General features: G+C 39.7%; 1 protein-coding gene across 2 annotated transcripts in view; it reads right to left on the bottom strand.

Annotated features, from left to right (window-relative positions):
- The window catches only part of c20h8orf34 (chromosome 20 C8orf34 homolog), a 51,465-nt gene that overhangs the window by 8,341 nt on the left and 22,224 nt on the right, over positions 1-20,900 (bottom strand). For both annotated transcript variants that reach the window (XM_068304217.1, XM_068304218.1), the window contains exons 8-11: positions 13,549-13,684; positions 9,649-9,734; positions 9,471-9,544; positions 2,865-2,991 (exon numbers count right to left, since the gene is read on the bottom strand). In XM_068304217.1, coding sequence (XP_068160318.1) covers positions 2,865-2,991; positions 9,471-9,544; positions 9,649-9,734; positions 13,549-13,684 — 423 coding nt within the window. The remainder of the gene's footprint in view (positions 1-2,864; positions 2,992-9,470; positions 9,545-9,648; positions 9,735-13,548; positions 13,685-20,900) is intronic.

Raw genomic sequence — 20,900 nt, 5'->3', positions numbered from 1 at the left:
CACAAACTGGCTATTCCTGGCCTGATTGGGGTTGACATCTGGGACAAAATGAACTCTGTGGGGCACTCAGGGCAGTGTTCCCTCTATGCCTGCAAAATTGCGCAGTAATATCCAATATTAGATCTAATGTAATCTAATTAATTGGACAAATATTATTGTTTTCTGTACCATTTTGTATTCTAACTCATTGAGTGACAGGTGTCCAGCCAATGATACGATAAGGTTCACTGATCCTAAGAAGCCAATCATAGAGCATTGGTGGTGCGGCATGTGCACCCTGCTATACGCGCAGTGCAGGTTATATAGTTAACGACTGTTAGTTAGTTAAATGCTGTTACTACTGGATAAATTTGGGTAGTACAAATGCTAATAAAAAATGGAGTACAGGTAATTAAATATTTTACAGACAAAGAGTCACTGGAATTTACACTGTATCACAAGCAACAGCACACGTCAATGTGCTAAATTGAATGTTTTAATGTGAACAAAAAGTGATGTCTGAAAGGTAGATGTGTATCATTTCTTCCTGAACAGGACCCTAAGCCAGGCCACAACTTGACCTTACCTAACCCAAAGCAGGACCCTCACATATAACCTACTACACATCTCATGAAGAACAAGATTTTTGTCTTTTTCATTTCAAGTGGGCCAAATCCCTTATATTAAAAGTAAACTAATGAATATTGCTGCCGTAATTTGATTATTTTAGCAAGCCATGTAACTTGCTATGATCAAAGTTTTTGAACAAGTGTGATACTGGTGTGAGGCCACAGCATGCACATCTGATGTTGCTCATAGTGGTCTTCAGTGCACTCAGGAAGTTGTGTGTATGCCCAGACACATGAAAAATTAGGAGGAACACTGACTCAGGACAGATCATGACATCCAACTCTGCATAATGTAACAGAAAAATTGGTGTGAACTTCAGTTCCATATAAGATGATTTCTTGGATAAAGTCCTAAAACACCCACACTACCACTGATGTTATTATTACCCAGTAAACAGTTTACATTTATTAGTAATCTGTTGCAATGAAGTAGATATTCATCATAGATCGTTTACTGGTATACCGATAAATACAACAATCTTCCAGAAACTTTGCTCCACTCATGACTTTACTATAAACTAGTTTCGCCAGTCATTAATGCTGGGAATTATGAGGAAGAATCACAAGACTTTGTGACCGTGGTTTATGGAGAAATACAGTAAGCCGTCACCACAGACACCAATATATGATGACAGCTCGTAGACATCAAAGGAGTCACATCAAAATCCATATGGTTTAAACCTCAGATAAAGTTCTGATCTTGTCTTTCAAGTCATAAGTACCCCAAGAAAAGAGAAAGACAAGGCAAAAACAAGACAGTGGAAGATAGGAGACCAAAAAAAAATGAAATCAGATTCAATCTATTAGCCTTTGGTCAAGCTGCAGTAACACTTGGTAAGAGAATAAAGGATCTCTGCACATGATAATTATGAGAACCCACGCAGAATTTATGAGGTCACTCTTCTGAAAATTACTAATTATATTTTTCTCATGATATGGATAATATAGGGGGTAAATCATTTTAAGGTACAGACAAAAAGTATCTCATCAAATACTTGAAGGTAAACCTTGGAAACATGTACTGTAATCAGATCGTATTCGTGGAAACATTTTTCTCTTATTTTTCTAATTTTTCTAAGATATCTGAAATATTTTGTGAAGTGGAAAGACGACAACATGTTTCACTTACATTTACAAAATTATTTCTATAATCAGCAATTTACTTTTCCATGTAACAATAACTATCCCTGAGGGAAATACATTCAACTGTTTCAACAAGATCTTTACATAAGAAAATTATGGAACATCACAATGAAATGTGTGAAATTCTCTCATTTTCTATCCTTAATGAAAAGATAGAAAATGAGAGATTTCACATACACGTAATCAGGTTAAATGTAAGGTTCTAAACATGGAAGGTGTAAGCAGCTAATAAAGGCTGGAGCAAGTTGAAATTGTTGAGTAGCTTCATTTAACTAGAGGATTTCCTTAGGCTGAATATTTAAGTCAGTTTTAAACAAAAAGAAATAAAGGACCTAAGGACCTATGAGGGAAAAACTTAGTGTTGTTAACAAAAATAATCATTTTATAGTGACTCCCATCCACCAGCATGCTGGCATTGATGGAACCAGTGATGTAAAGATTAGCTGACAAGTTTGGTGCTGCTTGGGGCATTGATGGTGACAATAATATGTTTGAAAAGCTGGACCAGAATACTTTGTGTGATGAGCTCTTATGTGCTGTCACATGCCAGTATACAGTGATCCTGTCAATCACAGTGTGAGGATGAGAATAAACAAACAAGAGGGTGACACGTATTGCTAAATGGTGACATTCCCTCTGGCCTCCACTCTGGGCTTTCATCTGATTCATAAGTGGATACACACTTGATCGTGATGACAACAAAAGTATCTCTGAGTCACACAAACTTCAAACATTCCATAAATCAAAAGCGAGCCCTGATCTACAAGCAGAATAAACAACTTCTAAGATGCCGTGACGCCGCAGAGCTAGTTATTGACTGAAACTGTCAAAGCTGGAGTTGGAGGAATTCCTGGCATGTGGAAATTGCTCCAATTAGTTTTTCTATTTCAGTACTCACATGGTTTCAAAATATGTGTTTTTAATTCAGCAAAAACAAAATAAATCTTTTGGCTAAAGCACACTTTAGCTGGGCTCTCCACTCTTGACTCCGTAAATCCTTTCCTCTATAACAAGTTTCTGGGGTACAAACGTGTGTGTCTTTTAATGTTTCCAGTGTTGGCTATGGGTTGTATGCCAAAGAAGGTAAGAACACACAAACATGAATATGCTCACCAGCCAGCTGTTTGCCCATGTTCTCCAGCTCCTTGGAAAAGAGGGAGTCACTCAGTAGCAGGCCTGTCTGCCTGACAGAGCTCCCACCTCTGACAGTTTTCAGATCAGCCTCCCAGACAGCTTGACGCTAGTTCGCAACAAGAACAGAGAAGAGAGAAAGTTGCATTAGAAGAAAGACCCTTCAATTAACTCTATATAATTTTCATCTATTGCTGGAAATATCTGAGCCGTATCTAATGGAGAAAAGGGGCAATTATTATTTTTATAGGCTTAAGAAAAACACTATAAACCTAAGCAAGTCTAGATGAAAGCTACAAGCATGCAGTTCAAATTTTGGGAACATGGGATGATGAACATTCAGCAGTGGTTCAGAACATTTTGTCGGTAAATCTATAGGACCTTGTCTGCACAATATTCTTTTGGCAAATAGCCTGACAGCAGCAAACTCACACCAGCAGTTAGGGAGCAATAAATCAGCCATGTTGGATAGTCCAAGGACACGTGATTTTGTATTATGCAGAAATTATATTCCAAAGCATAGGGAAAAAAAGCACTGTAAAACAGCAGATTGGATCACTTATATGGTCTGCGTTGGCCGGTTTAGCTCCTACGTCTCACTGGCCAAATATATGAGTTGGAAAGTGACCTGTTGGATGTTTCAAACTGCCAAGTCCTGTAATGGAAGCATGCCTAATCCCCTGATTTAGTCCCTTGATGGGACACAAGTGGCCAGAATATATGTTGGACCATGTGCACAAAAGCTCCAAGAACAGGTGAGAAATGAAATCTGTCAGCCATAATTCCTCCTTCTGGAAAATTGGTTTGTATTAGATAAGTCACGACACATCTGATGCAAGCATTTACATGTGATGTGCTAAGCACTTAACGACAGACAGTTGACACAGTAAGGCCATGGAACAGCTTGAAATACTGTATACTTATGGCACAGTCCTCCGATAACACATAAAGACAACAAATTTAATGGTTTGCATGATTCAAAGAAGAGTTAAAAGTCTGTTTCCAAAGAACAGGAAGGGTGAAAAACATATGAGGTTGCTACAGACTGACAAATGACAGAAGAGGATTCCCAGGCATTAATCTTCGTGCCTCTTAGATACATGAGGGCCTCTGTGGCAGCAGGACCACAACACCAAAGCTAATCCTTAATTACAGCCCTCATAAAGCAGCAAGGCTGGTTGAACATTACAAATAAATCCTCTCTCCAACTGTATTTCTCTTTGGTGGTATCCCCCAAATCCAACAGCATGACATCATCTTGCTCACCCTGCTCTCTGTCCCTCTCTCTTTGGCACACTAGGCCACCAACAGTTTCCCACGTTCTCCATTCTCAGAGCACTGTGCTGTATGATATTATAAAATAAGGTGTTAAACTGTAATAGTTTCAGAAATCCAATTTACCTTGGTCATATTAAGACAGCTCCGCTGGCAACAAAAGACCAGATAGCATCTGGAGATTCTCACTTCCACTAAGGGAAAGCCTATAATAATCAAGGCCATCCCTCCAGACCAGAGGCTTACAATAGTGGTACCGTACAGTCCTGTGGATGGGCAGATATACAGGATGTACCAGTTCTGCAAGAAATAAATGGACGTGATTGCAAAAGAGGTACAGAGAAGTGATGAAAAGCAACTTCCCTTCACCAGAGTTTAAAAGCACTGTTTGGGTTTTTTTATCAGCAACACAATATGAGCACAAATTAATCAAGCTCTTTTCCTTTGTTTGACTTCCAAAGAGATGGACTGTCTTTTCATATCCAAAACAAAGAGTGGCTATGACTTATGAGTGATTATATTAATGTCGGTGGTGCAGAGCCTGAGCTGTATCAACTGCTTCCCAGTATGACAAAACTAAAAGACCTAGAAGAGAGCAGGGGAAAACCTGCTTGTGATGATTCTTCCCAACTAACAAACAAAGTTATTGGATAATCGTTTCCATATTGAGCACAAACACGACAAAGACAGAGGATGGAAGTTTGGAGTTAAATATTTTATAGCCTGCATGTGTGCAGCTATATGTGTGTGGTCAGTGGTAATAATCACCACAATCTGGGGTTTAGTCCAACGCAGTCCAACGAGAACTGCTGGTGTGCAAACAGTCAGTCTTCTAACATGGTTGAGCAAGGTTAGAGGTTTGATTGGAGTCTGCTGCTGGTTTTCCAAAACTCAATGAATAGATCCACTTGTTGTGGTTACACACAGTAATTTAAGGAGTAATACACACACCCGCAATCACATTGCATGCATGCAGATCCAAGTATACAACTGACACAAAGGTGGGTAAAATTACAAATTGGGGTAAGTCTTCATTTGGCAGTTAAGTGTTTGATAACTTGTTAAATAATAAGGTTTTTCTTTTGGTAATAGGACTCGACCAATAATTCAGCAAAGTGGAAATTTAGTTATAGAGCCAACAACTTTACAAAGCCAGACAATCTCGAATGAGCTGAGTGTATTGTCCATGATGAAAATTTTAAAAACTTCCAAAAAGTGGAATCACAAACAAGTTGGGTGAAGGATGAGTGGATGTCTGAGGGCAGAGGAGATCTTGACTTGTCAGTTGATCTGCTCATGAGTGTGATAAAAGAGATGAGTTGCATAATCAAGCACTTCATTTTAAACAGACAAATTTAGGGATTTCACTGATCATGCGGAGAGAGATCATGACTCTGAAGTTACTTTCTGATTAAAACATGTTTTAACGTTGAGCAGCAAACACAGTAATTGGATCAGTCTACTGATCTTCAGTGAGAGAAACATAAGATTTTGCAGGAACTAACATACAGAAGCCATGTGAGGCTGTAATGGAATATAAGGAGTAACACTTTGCTTTTAATGAGTTCCTGTTGTTTTAGCTCCCTTAATGGATTTTATAGACTTTATGCAGCGATCGCAGGCTCACTGGTCCTATAACTTTGAGCTGGGTCAAAACCTAACACGGTATAAATGGTAAAAGAATATTAAATAAGAGGATACTTTACATGAAATCATAATGTGACTTTAGTGTTGAATACAGATATTGGAATTATAATCCAAAAGAATCCAAAAATAAATGTGTATATCACAGTGAGTCTGCATCAACAGCTCATCTGATAGTTGTTATATTTAGCAGAGACATCAACAGCTTGAGTAGCAATGTTTAGATTTTCATATTTGTGGAACCTGTTTTGTTCTGTTTATGACATATTATGCATTTCGTTAAATTAGGAAACACAGATGAAGAGCATGAAAGTGATTTATTGGGTGGGTAACAGTTTGGCTCTATTCCAAGGACCATTCAGGTCCAATGAAATATGAAGCCCAAAGCATGTTCAAAGGTTTGTTTTATTTTCTTTATTAATGTCTTTATCCTTGCTGTTGGAAATGGGATAGCATGTCGACATGGACCAATGCACAAATTAAATAATTTGAAAAGTGAACCATTAACTCACCCAAGTATTTATACACATACTATTTGTCCGTCCTTCTACCAGATACTTGGCCTCTGTTGCAACTACAATAAACAGTTCTACTTTCAGTGGAAGTGGATTATTGTTCAAATTCATGTACTTGCTGGACCATTAAGCTGTCTGGTTACTGGAAGAGAAAAAATATCTGTCAAGAAGCATGAAACAACTTCCTTTGGGTAGATATTAAAGAAGGACACCAACACAACTCTATAATAAGATATACAGAATTGTAGGTATATTTTCTACAAGAAAGGGTGATGCAATGTCCTTGGGTGATAACATTTGTATTATAAAAATTCCATATGGATATGATGTTAATAATACATGTAGTATAATATCATGCAAATAATTCGGCCCAGATGTTGAGCCTTGTGGGTTTCGGTTTTATCAGCTCATCCAGTTGCATTTTCACAATTCATCAAGTATAATTCATTCATGTGATGTTTTTATATAGTAATCACTACAGACACTTGTGAGTGTAATCGAAAAGAGACAAAACACACAAAAAACAAAGTTAAATCTGATATTGTGAGACGCTCATCAGACACAAACCAGAACAGTTTACTTTTATTCCAACAATAATTTGGCAAAGCACATATAAACAAAGGAAATGTTTGAATACGGAAGGTTCCTAAACATTTTGCATAATAAAGCTGCTTTATAATTCTGCCAAAGTCACCCTATAAACCAATATAAGGCATCACAATGACGCTGAGCTGTGTCGTACACATGGTGTTGGTTCATGCTAATTAGCTTATTTCTGCCATACAAGTGACAAGTTTCCTCAGTCGGCATTTAATGATGGCAACACCCATATAGTGCGACTCAGGACTAAATTTGATTATTTAACACTTACAAAGGAAAGTATCGAAGAATTGCCTGGGGAACTTGCTACACAGATCGCTGTAGGAAAATATTCCTCTTTATGGGGCAATTATCACCTAAAGGAGCTAGCAAAGGCAGGGGGCTGTTGGACTAATAATGATAACTATTAACAGTGTTTACTTTCCAATATCACCACACTTTTACAGCGTGAACCAGGGCAATGTACAATTCAAGACACACTTCGTTTAACAACACCTATGTATGATGAAATGTGCTACTAATTAAATACGACTTAAAAATTTGACACCCGGAAAACACAGCATGTGTCCTTTCTTTAACACCTATGACTGCTGCAAAAGTGCAGAATGTACAAGGGGTGTTGTAATACAGTGCGCCCTCACGCATTTGTGCATCAAAGCTCGCAACTTCACCGCATCGCGGATTTTTGGTAGGCAGTCACGTGATACCATACGCGTATTCTATTGGGTGCCGGCATCCGGAAGTGCGCTCTGTTCCCTAAGTCTCGGACTTACGTGAGACACAAAAGTGCTTTAAACAGTCGATAAGAGTGTGGGAAAAGGTAATAAAGATAGAAAGTGCTTTAATATCAGTATGGAAAGAGTCATAAATAGTTTGTCGCTCTATCGTGGAATTCATTAATCGCATTTTGTTCCTGGAAAGCATTAACCGCAAAGAACAAGGGCACACTGTACATTTGTACCGATGACAGTTGTACTAAATGAAATGATACTAATATATTAATTGTACACATATAATAATATCTCAGTCTACTGCCGATGCAGATTTCTGCTAAGCTTTTCATCATTCATTTACTACCGTTCATTTACAGATGTTCCCAACAACTGCACTCATATTTTAGATTTTTTAAGAATTAATTTAAAAACAGAGTAATTTTTTTTTCTGTATTGTCAATATATTAAAGAAAATTTGCATTCTACTTCCCCATTCAGATAGAAATCTCTGGCAGAACACAGATTATTGCCTTTTGTCATTTTGTTATACAAAATTTTTATTTCCCAATAAAAAAACATTTAAATTTTTTCTGATTGTTTAGAAAACGTTTCCAAGACAGCGGAAGACCACGTACACTGACAAGCTATTATTAATTACATTTTCCATTCAAAGCCAGTCAAACAAAAGTAATTAAACACAACATGGCCTCATTACTTCCTACAGAATATATTTACACTGTTTCCATTTGAGACACATTAGACAATTATTCTTACATGACAGGATAACCTATGATGATGGAGGAGATGTAGATTGACAGAGGAGATGGAATGTCTAATCCCCTGTTTTAAGCAGCTGTAAAACAAAGGTTCCATATGGAGATGAAGGTAAATATGACATGTGATATAGCTGACAGCAAGATCACTCATCTTAAATCTCTGAGTTTGATACATATATGCAACAATAAAATTCACTTTGGCCATCTGGTCAAACTTTTCACTGAAAACATCTGAAAAAATTATCACAAGAAAGGCAGTTTGATTTACTAGGGTACACAGTTTCTGTAATTTCTTTAAAAGTAGCAAGCCTAATCCATCAGACTTCTGACTACAGGCTTTGATTCGACTTCAGTCTCTCAAAGTCTGCTCCCAGTTAGTCTGGAGCCTTTCTGCATCTGCTCCACACACGGAGCAACGTCTTGGCTCCAAAGTCTTTTCTTTCTTCAGAAAATGCCGTAAAAAGCCTAGTCTAACACTTAGATCAGGCAATTACATTTAAAAAAAAAATAACAAAAAGGTATTGGCTTATTGGGAGGTAATTATACAAAGCTACCGGCAACTTAGCTTACTGCTTTATTAACAGCATGTGAGTCTGAATCGTGTACCACATGAGGCCACTATGGATTTCTTCCCCTGAAGCTTGTGAGGTTATCACGCAAGCATCCTATTGAACAAAACTGTGTGTGCTCCTATAACCCCTAAAAATTCCAGTCTATTGTATAAAACCTTAAAATCAGCCTCGACTGCTGCTGTGTCACTGGATACTCTTTTCATTTATACTCTGCAAATTGACACAAATGCCTTGGGAAAGAGGCAAATGATATAAGGAGATTTCTGATTGGGATATCACATATACAGCACTATCAGCTGTTGTGTAATATGAAATGCCCGCATACAGATGGATCAGTTTTGTTTGGGTCCCATCCCATTAATGAGACGCTTGAGGTGTTTTTTTTTCACTGGCTCTCCAGACAATAGAGGCCAACAATGAAAGAGCAATGTGGTAATTGATGATTGTAAAATGATCTTAGTTGTTTGGTGATGGATGTAGGCAGGAAACTCACAGAGCCCGATACCTGAGCCAAGACCTCGCATTCCTGCAATCGTCCCGACGTTGCGTCCACCCCGGGCAATGGAGCTGCTCCAGACAAAAAAGAAATAGGAAAAAAAGACATGAGATCATAAAAACTGAAAAAAAAGATGCTTTATATAGTTTAATCAGAGATATGTTGTGCAATTTACAGGAGATGTCTGGTACAGCTTGTTCATTTATGTGAGGCCTGTGCTCCTCTTCTGATCTGGTATCTGACAGACTGTCCCCCTGCAACCTGGAAACAGCAGGAAACACATACACACTATTGTAAAGGCTGGCAGCTGTGTGCATTCAAATCATCTCTGAAACGTGCATTTTTCAGACAACAGTGAATCTACCCTGAAAAGCAATAACAAGGAAGTCTGAGTCTGAGGTGATGAGATGAAGCAGAGATGTTTTGCTATGAAAAGAACATGTTGGGCGGCTTTGGAGTCCAAATCATTTCATAAAAGCCTTTCTTCTCACTGAAAAATAAATCTGAAATAGTCAGTGTGTTGACATAAAGCCCAAGCAATGCCTTCATATACATCAACTAGTTTCACCATAAATCATTTGGTTACTCATCATATGCTCTAAATCTCCTTCAGCTTTTTCTAAAGTGTCTGTTCGGACAAAATAGAGGCAGATCAGAGTTTTGGCTCCTTGAGGTGCTTTAAATTTTCTCGCTAAAGTACGCTGTGAGTGAATGTCTTTTCAGTGGGAGGATAAATATGTTACACATGGATTTTCACAGGGTGGAAGCTAATTCTCTCATACCAACATCAGAATTAAACAGTGTTTATTTTTCTACAGGATATTTTCAAAGGCTGTAAAGTCATAAAACATGCTGACTGTAATTGCACACTGCTTCAGCTTCAAAAGCCTTCACTTTATAATATAGCAATGTTATCAGCGCAGCCATTAGCTGAAGACAAAGGCAAGCAATCCATATGCTTTTATGGCATTGCTGCATTCCATCACAGCTGCAGGGCTTTTCTGTTTCTACCTCCATGAAGGGGGCAAAAGCAGAATACAGAATTTCAAAGTGGACTCAGTCTTTCCTTCTTTATACATCCATCTCCTTGTCTTTCCCTTTCATTAATGGTCTCTACAAGCCCCTTAAAGAGACTCAAAATGGGTATCACAAGGCCTTCTCATTCTCTGAACAAAAGCTGCTCATAGCCGCAAGTCCTGACTGTGATTCCCTCAGTGCATTCCTGATATGAAAACAATTAATTTAATGAGAACTACAAGCCCAAATGAGGTTTGGAGATCTATGCATTTCCAACTCTTCTGGATTGTGCCCAAGGTCTGGGATGCGTTTGCACAAAGGAGGTTTTGTGGCATTCTCATTAAAAGAACTGATCAGTGCACGGAGGAGGTGGATGAAATGCTGGTGTGACCACAGCTAAAGCTCAAGAGACAGAGACATGGCCACAACAGAAAGGCCACATGGAACTTTACACTTCAACCAACCAGCGGAGTGCCAAAAGAAGCATCGTGTTTCATGACACTGCCACTGCTGGTTAGGAGTCACGCAGGTCGACCGGACCTTTTGGTGGGATGGATACAGGGAAAGGGAAATGACAATGGCTGAGAAAAGGTGTGCAATGTCTGGGAAAAAGTCAGCTGGAGGGTCAGCCACTTCAAAAGTACAAAGGATACTCCAATGCATGTCCAGTTTGTCATACATTTAAATCAATTATAACATATATAGTTCATTCATCAATATAATAATGCTTTTAAAATTTACAGGTGGTTCTTGGCTGCAGTAACATGCAGGAGTGCTGCTAGAAATGAATAATTGCTCGCCGGGCAGGAACAAACTTGTTGCTTTCATGCTGGGTTGTGATGGCGTCAACTCTTTTTGGCTTTGGGACTTTGGCACTTGCTAAAGCTACGTGGCTCGGCCTACATCCATCGCTTAAATAAGAGGGAGTGGATGCAGTCTATAGGCTTCTGAAAATGCACATGCAGAAACAAAGGAAGCCAGAGGGGTGATGAGTCAAAGGGGAATGTTCGTATATCTTGCCTCGGGTCTTCATGTGTACTGAAACTACAAATTTTAACTTTTAGTTTTAAACTAAAGAAAAAGCAGCTCTTAATAAGAATACATTCTATTTAGAGTTTCCAATTACATGTATTGATATATTCAATGCAATCATGTTTCATAATGTGGCGAATGTAATGCCACTTTGGCCTTTAAAGATGCGCCTTTCATACTGTAACTTGAAACCACTTATCCTGTTTACTGGTGAATTGCCCCAAACAGATGACTTTGAGCATTCCACAGCTGTTTTGTTGACCCTTTTCCATCTTGTTTGAATAATGGTGCTGTAATCAAATACAGAATTACCATATCTTCAGAAAAATCTATGACTTTGATGGGGTAGAACATTAAAAACATCGTCTTAGCAATGTTTTAAATTTAGCACCCCTCAAAAGTGATTACAGAATGATGTCAATCTTTTTCTTAATAACTTTGGTGAACATTTGTACTGCACATTCAAGTCCTGAGGAGTCAGTTTAAATTTTGGTCCCATTTGAGTTATACAGGTATGTCTGGTAATCCCATCATTACTGGCCACTAAAGCATGGCAGCATTAAATTGCAGGTAGCATTAGCCACCATCACCTCTGACTCCAAATCCCGTCTTCATAAAGTTTCTCTGAATGATTAAGTCCAAGGGTCTCCATATCTGTATGTACATGCATGAACTCATGCATGACTCATAAATTCAGAAATGTTCCACAGAAAAGCACAAAGGGCATACCATGCATGCAACACTTGTTCCAACTTAATGATGCATTTATGGTCCTTACGCTCATTTGAAAACACTATGAATGGCCAGGATTTCTCTGCCTATAGAACTTGGGAGGGGTTTTGTGATTTGGATATATGGGACAACATTACAGCTGAACCAGAAGATTTTAGTCCCGGAAGAAAAGTAAAAATGACTTTAGACACAAATGTTGTTTTGTTGATCTGACCTCAATGATAAGTCAGAGGTATAAACTATTTACAGAAAAAAGTGGCTAAACTTCCGATGATACTATTCATCCTCCAACAGAAACTCAGCATGCAAGCTGAGGACACAGATAAGCCACATGAATGAAAGAAGAGAAGAAAAAAAACCCCCAAACCCTACACCAAGGAGGCCGTGCAGGCAGATATGTGCCTGGCGTCACATCCAACAGATACCAGTTTATCTTAGACTGGCATCGAGGAAGAGTCCTGCCCACACCTGTCTGTGGTATCACACCAAACGCTACGAAATCTGAGAAGCACATTAACGCTACGGTTCAGGGGAATAGGAAATGTGTAAGAAGAAAAAGTTGATAATGGAGACAATTATCAGTGTCCGGGCTGAATTGTAAAACACCAGAATGTATTTCAGATATGACATTATTCTCTTCTCTAATAGGTGTGTTAACTCTGGTGCAGGAGGATGAGGAAATTTTAAAACAATAGTTCAAAATTGTGGGAGAAAAGATTGTTTTACAACCAGCAGCTTGTCATCAAATTATGACATAATTTTATAAGATTGGTAAAATAAATAAATAAATAAAAATAAAGACTGGAAGGAGTTAGCTGGGCACTGTCCAGAATAAAAAATCTGAATGCCGACACATCCATATCTGATTAATCAACTATCTACTAGTTTTTAATCTACAAAAAATAAAAGATTACTGTAGTTTTAAGGGTCTATGCTGACTATTTCATAGGCTGGTGCAGTAACTGCCTGATGAGTGTTGTAGCTGACCTCAAATCAGCAGGAAGATTATTCTCCTGGCCCAGAAACCATTGCACACAAAACCTCCAGCTTGAAATGCAACTTCTTGCTTTCAACTGTCCGACTGAAGTCATAAACACTCAGGGTATTTAAAAATGTCTTCATGTCTCCTTCTAGCAGTAAGTTCTATTAAACAAGGGAGTCATTTGAGATGAGTTGGGTGAAGGGATTTGGGCTATTTATTAAAAATGTTTCATATTCAAGACAAAAACCAGTGAAGTGTGACCAAATCTTACACCACACATGGTACCAGATAAGGGAAAGTGGAAAAATTTACCTGGCACACCTCGAGCAGATGTTGAGCGTAACTTTAGCCTGTGGTTCGGGATGGTAGGAGCTGCGTCCCTGGCTGAACTTGCAGCCGGATGGAGCCAACCCTGTCACACCCTCCATCCTCAGGTCATCCAGGTCCTCTGAGGAGGGGGGAGGTAGAAACAAGAACAGACATGAGGAAGGAGAAGGAAACACATGAAAAGTGTGAAACAATAAGAGAGACAGGGCAAGACATTAATCATTCTTGCATCTTTTTCTTTTCCAGAATGATGCCCAGTGTTGACAGCCTCCTTAGAGTCACAGGACAATGAGAGCACATCACAGTAAATAAACACTTTCAACCAGCCATACCAACTCGCATGCGCTGCACACTCAAAACACAAAAACAGATACTCAAGGCAGAAAGAAAGACGACTTGCATCATCAACTCAGTTTTATACGGAGGGTTGTACGAGTCGATGACAGGGCCACACCATAATGTCCGCACACAAACAGCCACGGTATGTTAACAAGCTGAGGAGGCAGGAGACGAAGAACAATGAAGTGTGTGAGGAGAAATAAGCAGTAAAGAAGAAAATGGAGAGCTGGACAGTTGGCTTTCATCTAATATCTCTCCGTGTTCTCAAACACAGACCCTCAGAGGACGTCCACATGAAGCACACATTAGCGTTGTTCATCAGGACTACTTTGTTCCTCTCTTTAGCCACAATCTGAGAAAATGCTTGCATATAAACACACAAAGACGACAGATCCTTTAAAAATGTTTTCCTCGTGTCTATCTTTTCTTGAAAATTCAAAATATCTGGCTTTTCTATATATAAAGCCGTTTCCTCAGTGATGAAATAATTCCCACATGAACTAAAAGTTTGGGTCTTAAAGAGTCGGAAATGTACTGCATTGAGACACACAATACGGCATGTTTCTTTCATAGACATTATCCTAGCAGGACTGGGAAGGTATATACCATGCCAGTGAAAAGATTTATGAAGGAGCGGCAGTGAGGCGGAATAATTTGAAGTCAATGTTTTCTGTAGCATAGTGGAGAATTGTAACAGTCCGTTAAATATGACAGAGGATCAAAAGGGAGAGTCTGCATCGGCCAGACCATTTTGGTTTTGAAAGCATCCTCAGGAGATAAAACACACTGCAGGACTTTCCGTGTTCGGAAAAAGAAAAATGAGTGGGTGTCGGGGATCTTACGTGATAAAGTGTGCTGGTCAAGCCTTGAAAGCATTACGGTACTTGTCCTTTTCTTCCCATTGAAGCAGAAGAATTTGGGAGTTTTGCCAATACTTCATGTGCAATACAGTCAGGACCTGCCTTTCTATTTGTGCGTCAAGTCAGTTGAAACAAACACTGATATTTTCACTTGGAGATCTCATTACATGGCCCCTGGTTTGGTAGAGGAAAGAATGGGCCTCACACCTTGAAAGAGGAGAATGCATGACTAATCAGTTGGATTAGATTCAATGAGTCTTGCTCATGGAAATTATCTCCTTACATCAGTCAGTTTGATGCCGATCAGGAAATTCTCCCCTCCCTCGATGTAAGGAAAACATTCTGAGACTGAGACAGTCATTTCTTACCTGTCATCTAAAAATTCATCACTTTACCTTGACCTGATTAGCCAAACAGTCACAAGTCGTCCGATTCAAAGGTTTGTTTTTTCAAGAACTGCAGTGTATTATTAATAATAGATGAATGTCTGTATGTCCACACAGTCTGACATTGGTGACTTGACAATAATTGGAACGATCACCAAAATGCTTTGTGGAGACATTCATGATAGGACTGCACAATGTGTACTTTCAGCATCAACGCTGCAAAGTGTGCTTGCATGACAGTCACTTGGCAGCATGTGCGAAGTCAAGCAAGCCCAAGGCAAATTAACTCAAGCTCACATCATAACACGTCATGCCAAAACTTTTTTGCCCTCTGACACAAAAGGAAAGCTCCCCTGGTCCTCATTTTCCATGACTACTACAGAGGTCTGTCTGATAGAACCATTTAGTTCAATTTAAATAACTGGGTTTGATGGGCCTATTTTATTTTACTTATTTCTCTTAATGTTATTAGTCAGATGAGACTGACTGGCCTTCTGCATATAAAACCTGCTACTAATAAGATATAAAATCCTTAATTCCTTGGGAACAGAGCTTGTCATGATGAAACATACATCATGGTAAAGAAAAAAATTGCAATATCAATTGGAATCCTTAACTCTTACCACCAAAGAGTCAAAAACATTTTTAGTGTTTTCATTTAACATCAGTAAAACTAATCACATTTTGGTTGCCTTAATCTGTACTTTGCATTGCGTGTTAAACTGCTAACATACAGTGGAATAGCAAACATGGTAATCACCATTATGCCTCCACATTAGGGTGTTAATGTCAGCTGTCAGCTCACTACTCCCCATCTCTGTGCATTCTCACAAAACTGCTAGCAGGAGTGAAGATGTTGTAAACTCGAAATTTTGTGTCCACGAATACACATGACTGGAAAAACCGCACTTTGTGTGAACAGATGTGTTAATCACTAAAGTTCAAACCTGCATGAAAACATTAAAATGGGACACCAGTCAAGAGATTCACACCAAGGCTGGAAAAAAATCAAGAATGAATTTTCACTGAATTCTGCCCAGCTGTTTGAGAAATGTGGGCAACCCAAGAAGCCCTCATTGGTGGGGACACATAAATACAGTTAATATACATATTGATAGCTAATAGAAAGCCAATAACTCAAAACTCTTGAAATATACTCCTAGTATTTTCAACATAATATATTGTCTTTCAAACTAGCTTAGAATCTTTTAATCTATAGATATGAATACAGCATCAGCCAATAGTTCTGGCCATATTAGACAAGACAAGACTTTTAAATGTATTCTGAAGCTTCTATAACAGGATCCACTGATAGAAGTCATGCTCCTTACATTGTGTCCAGGCTGTCTGGGAACAAGTATTGGTTTAGTGTTTTGAGGGGAACAGATACATTCCAGTAATACCCTGAAGCAGGGCAATATTAAATGTCCCATTCATCACAGTATGCTTTGGAGGGGGTGGGGACAAATAGAGCCACCAGTCATCACTGGTCGTGGGAACTGTTAGTATGGGCCTTCACCTTTCTCTGCTTTCTCTTCATTCATTCCCACTTCTTCTTCCCCTTCTAACCATTTCCCCTCTTTTAACGACTGACTAATGTGGCATGCCAGATTTTTTTGGGGTCACAGCCTGTAATACAAATCATTACTTGACACTTGGAAACATTCAGTTTCAAGGCTGCAGCTTTCATGGAACTGAGAAGGAATAACAGAAATCAGCTCTGACCCTGAAAGAAAACACAACCTTAGTGTACACAGCTGCTTGTCACCTCACCTCCCGCTTTGTCTTTTGGTCTTGTTTCTGTCTGTCAAGCTAAGAATGACACAATACAGTGAGAAAGACCCATGTCTGAAGACAGAGAAAGATAATCCCAAGGGTCGCTGAGGTTAACAAAGGGAATCTAGAATGTCTCCCAAACAGAAAACTTTGGACTGAATGAATGCAGCACAACAATTTGTTCCACACTGGCAACAATTCATCCTTTCAGCCAGATGACAATAGATAATAATATCACAGATTGAACATCTTATGATTATGCATCCTTGTTTGTGGATGCATCACAATGACTTAGCAAACTGCTACCCTGGACAACAGTTCCTTCTTATTCTCTATGTTGCTAGATTTTGCTTTGATGTAAAAAAAATAAAAATAAAAAAAGAAGGAACATTCCAACTTTGCTTGAAAACTTGGCTACAAAAGTGACATTAATTCTGAAGTTCATATCCTCTTGTCTCTCCAGGTGCAAACTTCCATTTTTAAAGAAAGTGCATCTGTGTGACAGAGGCTGAATATCTGCCATGTTTCAATGCTGTGACTCAACTTGGGAGGAAGAAGTGACTGATTTGTGTGTCGACAACACACCATGCAAGGAGGGCTTATAAAGGAGTGTTAAAGTGATCAATATGCAGTCCACAGGTTGGGGCTTGAGTGTTAGCTTTTTAAATATCTGCTTTTGTATCAAATATCACGGAGCAGGTTTATTTCTCAAGATCATGTGATTTTTGTCTCGAACAGATATTCAAACATATCTTTAAACAATTGAACAGACTGATTGGATTTGAATGTTTAGGAGATTCCAGGTACACTCCAAATATGATCAATGACACAAAGACAAATCAACTACAATAAATGTTATTGAGTAAACTTTTTTTTTTTTTTTTTTTTAAACCCAAGGAGGTTGAATATCTGCATTCATGTGAAACATGAGTTGTTGTCTTGTCCCTGTTTGGTCAGGCTGGTTGCACACTCATCAGACTCACAATGGAGCCAAGCATGCCTCCCACACAATACCACCATAATAAGTTTACAGTGTGTCTCCCGTGAGACGAGTTTACACTGACACCGTGACAGCCTCCCATGCCTCTGTCTAGACACAACAAATGTCTGTCCACACTTGCCTGTTAGTCAGCCCATCATATTTGCACTCCCTGGGCACTGGGGCAGCCATGCATGCTCCCCCTGTCTAACGATGAGACATGGCAGATAAATAAAATGGGTCTGAACCAGGGGGGGAGATGGGACAAGGGGAGGGGGAGAAATGGAAACTATTCGAGCGATGCAATCTGAACAAAAGGCCCGAGCGATGAGGAATTCCGTGCCGCAATCACTCACTCACAGTAAAGTCAGAAAGGAGCAGTGGAGATACGGTGTTTGTCGGCTTCTTTCTCCAAGTTTCCATGTAATTGAATGTTGTTTAGACAGCGACGGCCTGACTGGCTCTTCACACAGCTAAAAAAGTCATAATAAGCGCATTGGCTTCACAATAACTTAATATACACCTTCTCAGATGATGCGTTGACAGATGTATGGGGTGGAATCATCCGACAAGCTACCCCACACATGAAGATTGGAGTCATGCACGCACACAATGCATTTTCCACTCAAAATCCAAGGTATTTCATCAAGTCCTTTGAGTTATCGCGCCTCGTGCCTCTGAGTGAAATGAGTGAATTTTCCATTCTTTCATCAGCGGCGACAATGTCTCACCACATAACACTGGGCTCTAATTAATAGCCTGTAAATGATAGGTGCCTTGCTCCTTGCCATGTACAGTCAAAAGCTGCACTCAGTCACACACACAATAACCCACATGTGTGAGAACCATACGAGACAGATAAAAAGGCACGCAGACACGTACTCAACCCAACACTTACAGTGACACTTGCAGACCTCACACTTTCGGTGCCCTCACACATACAAGCGGCATTTGCTTTCCATTAGGCCTCCAGCACAAAGCCTCCACTCGGCGGTTAGTCGTCACACAGACATCTTTGATGTGAGTCGCGGCAGAGACGCATTTGTTTGGCTTTGTAATAAAAACAATATTCCCACTTACATTTCATAATTATGTCTCGGTTTTCAATGGCACCCTCCTCGCCTCTTGGACTAAAAATATGCCTGTTAGGCTCCAAGCGCCACACAAGTCTGAGTGTGGCAGTAAAAAGCCTTGATCAGAATCAGATGGGGACACACATGAGCAGGGTAACATGACAGCGCTGAGGTTTGTGGAAAGTCTTATCATAGACTTTGGTGCAAACCTTCCTTCCACTCGCTTTCTAACCGCAAATATAGAGAGATTAGGATGTCGCTGTAGACGCAGCAGAGGCTGGTGTGCCGAGGCCTGACAACGCCAGTCTTGTCACTGGAAGAACAACTACAGCAGTTTTGTGTATTGGAAAATTAAGAATACATTTTGGAATCCATATGAGACACGCATTTGAGACTTCTGAACTTTTTACATGGGGAAAATATCGAAACAAGAATCTACCAGAGTCAAGGCTGTGGATGGAAGTGATGATTTAAATCACTGTATTCAAATTATCCATTGCACCAGTACAAGAGCAATTCTAGTGGAAGACAATTTTAAATAAAGCAAACTTGTACTGATGTCAACATAGGTGAATGTTATTGTAATTAATCAGATCCTCTCTTTGCATTATCTGCAGTTCATTCAGGAGATTGCCGTTTCCCATCTAGATTGTGATGAACATATACTATATAAAGTATATAGCGGCACACGCATGACCTCACATGAGCAAGAGATGCAGCTCGAACTTTGTATCCACACACACACACAAGCTGATTACACATTAATTACTGTATAGCATTCCGTCTATACCCTGCTTGTCTATTTTTCTGTTTAATCTTAGTTTTGCTTTAGGCAGCAGCCCAGGAGCCGCTGGGGGGTGGAGGAGGTTAGTAAATGACACAATGCTCCCATTCACACGAGTCCCTTATCATCCTTGGCCATCTATCTGCCATCTTTTGCCTCTGTCTGGTTACAGTAGCCACAATACAGCGTCACTTTGTGACTTCAGCTCCCTTCCATTCCCATAATTTGCTTGGTTTATCTGAGGCTCTTATGCACACCATCCCCTGGCTTTGGGTAATGACTACTGCTAGATTTATGGTATGATCACAGCAGTCGACTTTACTTGCCTATTGATAATTGCTTCCAGTAATACCAGTGTAATACCGCAGCAATTTGCCCCACGATTAGTGTATGCATCTGTACCATGGAGACTTTTACAGGCATCAAATTGGGCACAGTAACACTTTTAATGGGGACATTCTTTTCACCATCAGCCTGACAAAACCGTCAGAGGGAAACCCAACTCTAACGCCTGTATTTCAAGGGAAAGATTTGGTGAAGAAACTCACAGTCTCATACATGTCCTCCTTCACCTCCTCTTCTGTCGATGCCACATGATGATTTTTCTGTGTTGTTGTTGTTGGTTTACATTGTTTCTAGGGCAACTGTTGTGTCTTTGGTTGTTGGGCAAGGATGAAGGGGGCTTTGGGGGTGGTGAAAGTGTGTGTGTGTGTGTGTGTGTGTGTGTGTGTGTGTGTGTGTGTGTGTGTGTGTGTGTGTGTGTGTGTGTGTGTGTGTGTGTGTGTGTGTGTGTGTGTGTGTGTTACTGCTGTTGGCGTCAGTCAGTGCTCTGTCTGTTAACTCTGGCAATCTGAATGTGGGCTTCAGGCAAAACACAAGGACGGAGCTCGCTTCTATGTCACCACTGCAGCATTTGTTGACCTGCTACCCAAGATCTTGAGCCACCCCAGTTTAAAAATGATCTCAAATCACACCAGTCTAAAATGACCTCAAGTCACCCCAGTCTAAGATGACCTGAAGTCACCCCAGTCTAAGATCATCTCAAGTCATGCCAGTCTAGAATGATTGAATACCCAGGCCTAAAATAGTCATGAAATTACACCACAGGATCCAGATAATAATCATGATCCACCTTTGTTG

The sequence above is a fragment of the Antennarius striatus genome, chromosome 20 (genome assembly GCF_040054535.1).
Source record: "Antennarius striatus isolate MH-2024 chromosome 20, ASM4005453v1, whole genome shotgun sequence".
NCBI classification, from domain to species: domain Eukaryota; kingdom Metazoa; phylum Chordata; class Actinopteri; order Lophiiformes; family Antennariidae; genus Antennarius; species Antennarius striatus.
This window is presented reverse-complemented; position numbering and strand designations above follow the sequence as displayed.